Consider the following 10,455-nt stretch of genomic DNA (forward strand, 5'->3'; position numbering starts at 1 on the left):
GATTTGGATTTTCTTGAACCGAGATTCTATCAAAAATAATCTCTTTACCTGCACAAGATAGATGTAAGGTCTAATTTTGTCACTTAAAAATCATCGAAAACAAAGGATAATTATACATAGAAGTTTACTATTCTAACTATGTCCTAAAAAATCAGATCAATTCAATAGAAAACTCAGAGCTCGTTTGGCCATACGAATTTTTTTATTTTTTTTTTTAAATTTTTTTACCTTTTTCGGAATTAATTTTTATCCATGAAAATTTCAAATTTAACTTACAGTTGAATTTCGAAATTTTTCGAAAATTTGAAATACTCCAAAAAGCTATTTTTTAAAATTTTCACTCCAAATCACTAAAAAAGAATGCAAAAATAGATCCAAATTATATTCATGTCCAAACACAGCTCTAATTTTTCAAATAACAATTTCACTTAATTTTTTTTCTTCACTTTTTTCCGAAATTTTATAATTTTTATGTCCAAACACCCACTTAGATAGTACTCCTATGAGAAGACCATTAAACGCCGTCGTTTTTATGTACCCACCATTACCAATGGAGGTCGAACTTTCAATTACTAACTGAAGAAAAAACTATTTTGATTGGGCTGTCAGTAATGGCGATTTACATATATACATAAGAGAGCTCCAATTGCATAATTTTGGTGAAAATGATGAAAATAAAATTTCAATTCATCTTTTTAATCTCTTTTATAATATCTTCAATTGACAGATCCGTATCTCTTCCTTCCATTGATAACCTCGGAATTTCCCCTCAAGGTTTTCCCATTAATTTGTCCTACACTCATTTCTTTATATCAATTTATTTCGTAAAAATAATATTAAATATTCAATCTTTGCTTAATGAGGATCCATTTCGTGATTTTATAATTTTCCGGTAAAAATATTCATTAATTTTTGTTATTGAAGTGCAGATGAGAATTATTACAAGGGTCTATCATTGGGTGCTATAAAATGCAAAGATGTGTCCAAGAAATTCACTAAGTCTCAGCTCAATGATGATTTTTGTGACTGCCCTGATGGGTCCGACGAGCCAGGTGTGTGTGTGTGTGTGTGTGTGTGTGTGTGTGTGTATGTGGGTGTGAGTGGTTTTTGTGTGTGTGTGTTTTCCCTATTTTCCCTCTTATCACTTGTTCCTTTGTTTATGCAAAAAATATGCATTTCTAGTGCATTTCAATCAGTCAACTATCGTGTCAATTTCAAATGCTGAACTATGTAGATCACTAGAGAAAAACTTCCATGTATTTAGTTTAGGTTTGTAAACTGCCCCTCATGGAACCTTAACACAATGATTACTGGTAAGAGCTGCTGCCGTGTGATCAGGAGGTCATTGGTTCAAGTTGTGGAAATACATACGTATGATATAGATCCAATGTGGTACGGCCCTTCACCAAAATCCACATATAAGAGGAGCTAAGTGCACCAGGCTGCCCTTTAAAGTGCCCCTCATACGGGATCCTGATTGTTTATCTCGGTCCGAGCACGTGAAAATATTTTGTTTGTGGTGGTGCGGAGAGTCGAACCGCTAGTGTCTTTGCTTAATATCAAAAAATAAAATTATGTAAACCACATTATCCAGAAATGGACATTTTCACTTATTTATTTTAGGTCAGCAACACCATAGTTGGGTTACTATACGAATCCTCTATATGCATTTCACATAATGGGGCTCATTTCATGCGAATACTAAATAATTTGTCTTTTTAGAAAATTGAGGATTTATTTGCTGTGCATATCAGAGGCAATAGTATGTTAGAATTTTATTCGGTGTGTATTTCCCATATTTCCCCTCTTTTTTCACTTGTTCCTTTGTTTATGCAAAAATATGCATTTCTTATGCATTTCAATCAATCAACTATGCATCAATTTCAAATATCAAATTATGTAGACCACTACAGAAAGACACTTCCATTTACTTTTATTAGGTTTGCAAAGTGCCCCTCAAGCGGGAGCCTGATTTTTTTTAATCTCAGTCCAAGCATGTGAACATGTTTTGCTTGTGGTGTTGTTGAGACTCGAACCACTAGGATCCCTGCATGCTCTGATAGCAAAATAAATTGCTTGAACCACCTTATCTAAAGATGGACACTTCCATTTATTTATTTATTTGAGGTAAGCAACAGCATAGTTGAGTTTGACTATATGAATCCTCTATATACATTTCACCGCAATGGCTTATTTCATTCAAATACTAAATTATTTGTCTTTTTAGAAAATTAAGGATTTATTGCATTTCAGAGGCAAAATATGCTAGAATTTCATTTGGGTTCAAAGATGTTTCCTTTTCTTTTTTGGCTATGCTATGTGCATGTCGTTGAATGTTGTTTCTGCTTGGTGATTGGTTTGCAGGGACTTCGGCATGTTCCAGTGGAAAGTTTTATTGCAAAAATACAGGACATATTCCTCTCTTCATATACTCATCCAGGGTTAATGATGGCATTTGCGGTACGAATCACTGCACTCTTGCCTTTCTGTATAGTGTTTGATTAGCATCTTTTTCTATGTCACAGTGCTTTGTGTGATTTGCAATAGTGCATTTTTAGTAACTACAAAGATGTTTGAATGATGATCAATACAGAAGTGCCTATGAATAAAAGGAAAAAAGACAAAGATGTTGCACAGCACCTATCTTTCAAATCCAGGACAAGCAAAATTTGATAAATTTTCATTTTTGAAGAATTCATTGTCAGTATAGGATACTATTTCTTCCATAAATAACCATTGTAGAATGATTTTTATTGCCTTTGGACTATCTTTGACAATCTCTTCCTGTTGATTAAATCATATTTATGTATATTCATGTTTCTCAAAATTTAAATCCTATTAACTATCTTAGTGGCATAACTGAGCAGATTGTTGCGACGGGAGTGATGAGTATGATGGTAAAGTTAAGTGCCCAAATACATGTTGGGAGGTTGGCAAAGTAGCTAGAGATAAATTGAAGAAAAAGATTGCAACGTATCAGGAAGGTATTACTCTTAGGAGGAAGGAGGTTGAAGAAGCTAAACTTGCAATAACAAAAGAGGAAGCTGAACTATCTAAGCTGAAAACTGAGGAGAAGATACTTAAAGATACGGTTGAGCAGCTTAAGGGTAATTTTCCCTCCCCCCCTCCACCAAGTAAGATTGTACTTGAGACGATTATCATCCCAGCTTGATCAAGCCACTCCCACTCCAGATTGGGGGTGGTTTGTATATCTCTGGAAAATGGTTCTTTCCAATATTTATGTTTTCTGTGTTATCGTACAAATGAAACAAAGAATAAATAGAAAACAGAATGGGCCTCATTTCCTACATTTACTCATTTTTATGCTAAAAAAATGGCCTCCATACTGCCAGCTTAGCAATGAAATACACCTTCTTTGGTGCTTCAGGAATCCAGAAAAAAGAATAAGGAAGGTCACTTTCTCCCCTTCTCAAAACTCTAATATCACAATCTTACTGTGAAGAAACCATTCCTCTTTTCCTGCCTCTTTCAGTAGTCTCTGCATGTATTGAGATCTTTTCCCTGTATTAGAGCACAAGCAAGCTTTGAAGATATACCATGTCCCAATCTTGCAAATTGTTCATGAATATGAGGTCACATACAACTCACGCTCTCTGCTCCCTTTAATTTCCTGGGAAGAGGTACTAAATATGACGGAAATCATAACCCAAGAGGTCGTCTCCATTTGTTTACAAGAACTTACGCTGCTATCTATATGGTACCACTCCACAAGGCTAATCCACCAATTAAAAGCAGATTGTATTGCGATACTGTTTTGACCATAGATACTATTTTATAAATGACGATAAGCTGTTTGTTATGCATATTTTGTTAATTTATAGGGAACATTCTGAGTAGATACCTAATAGTTCCCTGATCTGAGATCTTGTAGAAACTAGAAGACTATCATGTTCAATAACGTATTTACACCTTTTCCAAGTAGAGCAACCTTCAAAACTAATTATTGATATCATTGTCACTTTTCTTGTTGTTCATTTTCTACAGGTGACGTGAGAAAAGTCCAACTTTTTCTGTATTTTTGAGATTTCATGCACTAATATCTGTTTCTCTCATAACGAGGTGATAGCTTACAAGCAATTCAATGATTTGCTTTTAGTCATTTCTTATAAGTTCACTTCTGTTGATCTAGATAAAAAAGAACAAATAGAAAAGGCTGAGGAGAAAGAACGGTTAAAGAGAGAAAAGGAAGAGAAGGATCGAAAGGAAGCTGATGATGCTAATCTAGAGGCAAGCAAAGCCGAGGAGAAAACTGAAGGTCAAGAAGAAGCCGTGAAGAGTGACATCCATGATAAGATTGGCCTCCTGGAAGACTCTCCTTCCATAAAGGTTAATTATCTTACGTTTATAACTGTTACATTGTTAGATGATGTCAAACGTGTGCCAAATTAAGGAGAGAATATCTTAATAACTTATAGAAGTAGATACTGGGAACTTGGGGAAAAATTTATGGTTGGCTGACTGATTTTTTTCCCTTCACATGATTTAGGCAATTGATTTTTGCGCTCTAACTCGACCATTGTTTTTGCAGTTTTTAGATATCCACACTATCAAAACCTCTTTATGAGTTTAGAAAGTAAAATTTTCTTTCACGGGTATAAAATTTGGTATCCTTGCTTGATTCGTTCACAAAATGTCTATCAGAAGGAGGAGGCTTACAATTTGTCGCATGCTTAAACAAAGGATTACAAAATAGATATAGACAAAGGGCTGCACTTACAAAATTACCATAAAAGAAGAAATACAATCATTAACAAACTTATAGGTGTAGGAGGATAACTGTTATATTTCATGGTTCCAATCTGGGGTATTAGCTCTTTAATTGTGGGCATTAAATGCCTGAAACAAAAGGGAATATGTGAAGAAAGTCTTGCATCAACCATAAGAAAACGAGATATTGCCAACATTTAGCTGGTTGGGAAGCTCTTGTGATAATTGCCACCAAGTTCTGGAGTCTTTATGGGAGAAAGTGATCTGAATTACGTATGTCTGAAGGGAATTTAACTTACTTCATTGACTAGTCATTCATTCATCCTTGTGTCCTTAAAAGTGAAAGGCAAGGGTATGTGCTTTTGTGGAGATGCTAAGTAATCTGAAGCAAGTATGGCTTAAGGGAATTTAAGTTATTTCCTTGATACATTATTCTCATGCCTTGTGTCCTTGAAAGTGAAAGTCAATGCTATTTGTTTAGTGAATATTTTGGCCCAGATATGCCACATGTTCTCTTTTTGATGAATGATTATGTAGCCTCGCACTGCTTCATTAGCTCCTACATGAATAATAAGGTAATGTATTCACATAGCCAAAGGCTTCTTCTAGCAATTTACATTTGCGGCTGCATAAGTCTTCATATTTGGAGTTGGATTTCATGCTTGCAATTGTTTCTACTCTCACCTCCTCCTTTCATAGGAGCCCTTTTCGCTTATTTACTTGTAGTTTAATGTTCCCCCAAATTTAAGGATTTACCTAATCGTGGGTCCACAAAGTGTAAACTACTCAGACAAATGATCTTTTCTGGTTCCAAAGATCCTAAAGTTTCCTTATTTTTAGTGGTGAATCTATTTTACTATTGCTCTTTCACAAGGATATGCAGCATAACTAGTTTGGTTTTTCGTCAGATGTGTTATGTCCCATTATGCCTAGTACGTTTCTTTGTGATAAAATTTTGCAACACATTGTGACATGGGGTACTCCATTTCTTTAGATTTAAAAATTCACTTTCCAAGAGATTTACAACTGTGTACACTCTGGAGATAATAATGCCATTGAGCATAATAGAAAATTTGGTTAATTAGTAAATGTAGAACTGATTCTAGATGTTCGTATTGCAACGTTATCTGTTATCTCCAAATGATTGCTGTGAAACTTGTATCTGCTTTTTGGTAAAAAAGGTCTCCTTTATGCTCTTTTTTTTTGACATTTGTTGCTTGATCTAGTACTTATGTTATATATTTATATCAGGATGCGGTAGAAGGCCATGACAAAAATGTGGACGAAGTACAGCATGGTGACCATTCTGTGAACGATGAGTTTCCTGTTGATGAGTTAGAGCAGGTGCCTGAAGATTCTTCTCAGGTTTGTTGTCTTTGAGAAGCCGAAGTTCCTTCACATGTGATCCCGTAACAGTATTTGGTTTATCTTTATCGTGACTAAACAGAATCTCGTTTTGTATAGCATCCTGAAATGAAAGAGGAGCCGTCCACCAACAATGATAACGTTGATGTTAGTAGCCGCAATGAGGTGCAACTATTGATTTAAAAGTATCGTGTTTTAGTGGATGGTATACCGAGTAATTTTTATCTCCTTAATATCAGCGAAGGGCATAACCCCTCTCTCTTCTGCTCTTCTGTATGGTGTTAAGTAATCTTTTGGAGAATCAGAGAAAGTCCTAAGTAGTGGTCCTCTGGTGTCTTTTGCATCTTCTCGTGGGTGAACAATTAATTTACTTTTCTAATCAAAGCATATGGAACTTGTCACTATTGGGCGTCCTGTTGTATAATTTGATTTTTTTGTAGCTTTGGAGTAAATAGCTTGTTCAGAACCATAGTGCATGAGAACAAGTGGTCAGGGATTTTGATCAACAATGTTAACATTTTAATCTTGTGATTCATTTTTATGTTTTTAGGAGAAAGATGCTACTGAAAATACAGAGTCACTGTCAAAGGAAGAGTTAGGTCGTGTTGTTGGTTCTCGTTGGTTAGGAAAAAAGAGCGAGCAGGAACTTGAGGGGGTTGGTGCTGGTTCAGATACCAACCATGATAACCATAATGAGGTGCTACCTGATACCCATGAAGAGGAGTATAACGGATATGATTCTGAGGAAGATGAACAGAAGTATGATGATGGTGACAGCGAGGACCAAGTTGAAGATTTTGTTGGAGAGGACCATGATTCAAGTTCTTCGCATAAGTCTGAGTCTGATGATGATTCTGATTTCGCAGGCATGCAGGACAACAATCTATTGCATTTGATGTCTACAGCTAGTACCTATTTAATTTGTTATATTTTAATTATCCAGATATTACAACCACAAGTAGTCCTTCGTGGATGGAGAAGATACAACAAACTGTAAAGAGCATTTTTCGAGCTGTCAATTTGTTCCAAACTCCAGTGAACATTTCTGGTAGTAATTGAGGTTTCATCCATTTTACTGCTCTTGTAGTCTAAGGAGGAGGAAAAAAAAGTCTGAGAAGGAAAATGATGGATGATATTTTGTTTTTGCTCCGTAGATGCTGACCGCATACGCAAAGAGTACGATGAGTCAAGTTCTAAGTTGACAAATATACAATCGAGGATATCTAGCTTGACAGAAAAGTTGAAACAAGATTTTGGTATGGAAATTCATGTATTTATGTTTATTAATGTTCTTCTTCCTTGTGGATATGTTCATAATTTTCCTTCTATAAGAAGGCGAATAATCTTGCATATGCTGAACCACTAGTTCTATTGCAGGACCGGAGAAGGAATTCTACTCATTCCATGGTCAATGTTTCGAGAGCAAGGAGAACAAGTGATGAATCTTTCATTGTCTTGTTAACCTAAGTTTTAGTTTTATTTTTAGTAATATATTACTAAGTTATTCTTTAGCAGGCACTGACTTATTTTTTTACTTAAGGTACACGTACAAGATTTGCCCTTTCAAAGAAGCTAGCCAAGTTGAGGGCTACAGTACAACTCGTTTGGGGTAGGTTCTTTAACATCTTAAACATATGCATTATCTGAGTCGTTCTGTGCAGCAAATTTTGGTTGATTGTCTTTGAAGTAGAAGGCAAGGATGACTTGTTTTGCAAATATCCTTTCACGATTCTGGAGTACTTTCTGCACTTTGTTATCCTCTCTTTAGTTTTAGATATTGATGGCAGACCCATCATAGAAATGATAAAACCGTTTGATAGCTAGCCATCTTGTTTCTATGATAAGAACGCAGCACGTGTGATTTGTGGGTTAGGTGCATGTCATGGGTTTGAATCCTGCTGCAGACAAAAGCGAAGAAGGGTAGAGGGGGATATTATCCATCGAGTTTAGAACCATGCGCCGCTGCTCCTGGGTGATTTCTTGGTCATAAAAAAAAGAGATAGCTTTACTTATTTTTAGGTTTGATGTGTATAATTTTGATCTGGATTCCTTTTCGAGATTTTATCTTTCTGCCTGAATGTTATAAGCTCAGAACTCATCATACTCCTTTTTTCTTTCTCCCTTGCTTCATCAAGAAACTGGGATAGATTTGAGGATTCCTATAAAACCATGCAATTTTCAAATGGCGACCATTGCTGGAATGGACCAAATAGAAGTTTAAAGGTGAGGATACCTTACTAATTTGATTGTCAGCATTCACTGTTAAGCATTCTTTTTAAGATCCCTCTTTGCCTTCTAAATTGTTTTTGTTTTGTTCAGGTCAAATTAAGGTGTGGTTTGAAAAATGAGCTCACTGATATAGATGAACCTAGCCGCTGCGAGTAAGCATTTATCTTTGTTTGTGTATGCAGAATTGTGCATGATTTATGTGCGTAGTGAATTTTTGCGCACTTAATCTGACTTGTTGTTTGTTATGGCAGATATTTAGCATTTTTGTCTACACCGGCACTTTGTCGGGAAGAAAAACTGAAGGTGCTCTTCCGAACCTCTATATTGGCTCCCCTCCCCGGCAACCCCTACAAAAGCTTCTTCTAATACTGTATATATAATCTCCTCTTATGACATTAACTACTTATCGTAAAACTTCTAACAGTGAAATATTGAAATGTGATAGGAACTACAAGATAAACTAGAAACGATGAACAGGGAACAACCACATGGTCATGATGAACTGTGACCCCTCCAATATGCTATGGGACTGGCACCATTGACCTTAAGGGATGCAAAAACTGGTGAAGTAGACGTATTGTCTCACGAAGAGTATTAACGATATGAAGTCGTCTCTGTTTACATTTTTTGCTCTCTCACTTCCTTATGTAGTTGCCAATTTTCTCAAAATATGAACACACTGCTTCCAGCAAGAATGTAGGAGAGAGATGGCTTGGAGGCTTCTTTTGAGGATTTCTTGGATAACTGAGGCCAGGATTAGGACACAATTATCCCTTTTAAGGGCTTGTATCTTCGACTCTTCGGACACACAATACAATGTTCATTGGGTTAGGAAAGATGACCACTGAGGCCATAGCTGGTGCTCAGATTTATAGAAATGAGAATGTTTCCATATGGATTTTGTAATCAGGAAAATATATCATAGTTGTACCAGTTGTCAGTTTACAGTACTCTTTTTTTTTTTTAATTATCTTTTTCTGTGGAATTCTCTTCTTGAGAACTACTTTATCTGATCTTTGACACTCTCTATGAGTTTGAAGATAAGCATGAAAAATAGGCTTCTCATGAAAGGACTTTGATATGTAAAGATGCACTGTATACATCATCTTAGGACTGGAATATGTTCTCTTTAGGGGCACAACACAATTTGAAACGTCCCAAATACTGATTCCTTTCGTAGAGAAGAAATGACATCCGGTAGTCACTCTAACGGGCTGTTATTCAAGAATTAGTCAGTTGGTCTTAAATTTCAGTTTTTCAGTTCAAATTTCGGGACAAATATGTCCTGAATTGTCCTGAAGTTGAGATTTTTAGTTTAAAATTTCAGAATAAAATAAGTACTCGCTAATCTCTAAATAACATCTCTGAAAATGGCTATTTGTGGACTTGTAGCAGATGATTTCAACTAAAAGTATTACTTGAATTTTGGCCAAAAATGGGAGCACAACATATTACCAATAGAATGAACAAAATATTCCCCAAATGTGCAAAAAGGAATTTAAAAGAAAATCCTTCTTCCCACATACTATCATTTTGTTCTCACCTATTGTAGCAAGCAACCTGCCTTATTTTCAACTTGTTAGCTAGTCCTACTTTTTATAGCTGGTTACTCGTAGTTATCATTCGGGCGACTTGAGAGTGTAAAAACTCTTTTACACTCTCAGTTTATAGAACCAAAATTCATTGTTAGTTCTCTATTATTATATGAGTTTGAATTATATACATTCATGGTGTAAAAAGTTTTTAAACTGAATTCAATTTAACTGGTCATAGCAAATTATTGCACTATATTTTTCAAGTTATCATATCAAGCTTGATATGAAGAGTTAATCTGTTGTTGTACGTCAGCTTAACCTGATAGTGTAAAAATTCTTTACAATATCAGCAAAAAATCATAAACTCAGACATGAACTCCTTCTCCATCTGGTAAGATTTAAGAATTTGTTTCTTCATTTTCATGTTGTAAATATCACGAAAACATTTACATGAGAGTAAAAAAAAACCAGACACTCAACTTTAGAAAGAACATAAAACTATGAGAAAAACAATTGAGGGCCGTTCTCGCGACCCTCTGCATGCAAGAATAAAAAGGTAGTCCGAAGCACTAAGCTCCCGCTATGCGCAAGGGACATC

The 10,455-nt window shown here is 35.5% G+C and overlaps 1 protein-coding gene across 4 annotated transcripts; it reads left to right on the forward strand.

Annotated features, from left to right (window-relative positions):
- The first annotated feature begins 551 nt into the window (after positions 1-551).
- Positions 552-9,307, forward strand: LOC107771368 (glucosidase 2 subunit beta). 4 transcript variants are annotated; one of them, XM_016590719.2, is made up of 16 exons: positions 552-774; positions 930-1,052; positions 2,365-2,460; positions 2,868-3,107; positions 4,151-4,347; positions 5,980-6,093; positions 6,193-6,258; positions 6,644-6,959; positions 7,037-7,141; positions 7,248-7,349; positions 7,471-7,528; positions 7,634-7,702; positions 8,229-8,316; positions 8,413-8,474; positions 8,574-8,625; positions 8,768-9,307. In XM_016590719.2, the coding sequence occupies exons 1-16, from the start codon at positions 666-668 to the stop codon at positions 8,828-8,830; spliced, it is 1,860 nt and encodes a 619-aa protein (XP_016446205.2). In that variant the 5' UTR covers positions 552-665; the 3' UTR covers positions 8,831-9,307. The 4 variants fall into 4 exon arrangements, with proteins under 4 accessions (XP_016446205.2, XP_016446206.2, XP_075097195.1 ...); XM_016590720.2 differs by having other exon boundaries at positions 6,193-6,240; XM_075241094.1 differs by lacking the exon at positions 8,574-8,625 and having other exon boundaries at positions 8,413-8,496; positions 8,747-9,307.
- Positions 9,308-10,455: the final 1,148 nt, after the last annotated feature.

This window comes from Nicotiana tabacum, chromosome 20 (genome assembly GCF_000715075.1).
Source record: "Nicotiana tabacum cultivar K326 chromosome 20, ASM71507v2, whole genome shotgun sequence".
Classification (NCBI taxonomy): domain Eukaryota; kingdom Viridiplantae; phylum Streptophyta; class Magnoliopsida; order Solanales; family Solanaceae; genus Nicotiana; species Nicotiana tabacum.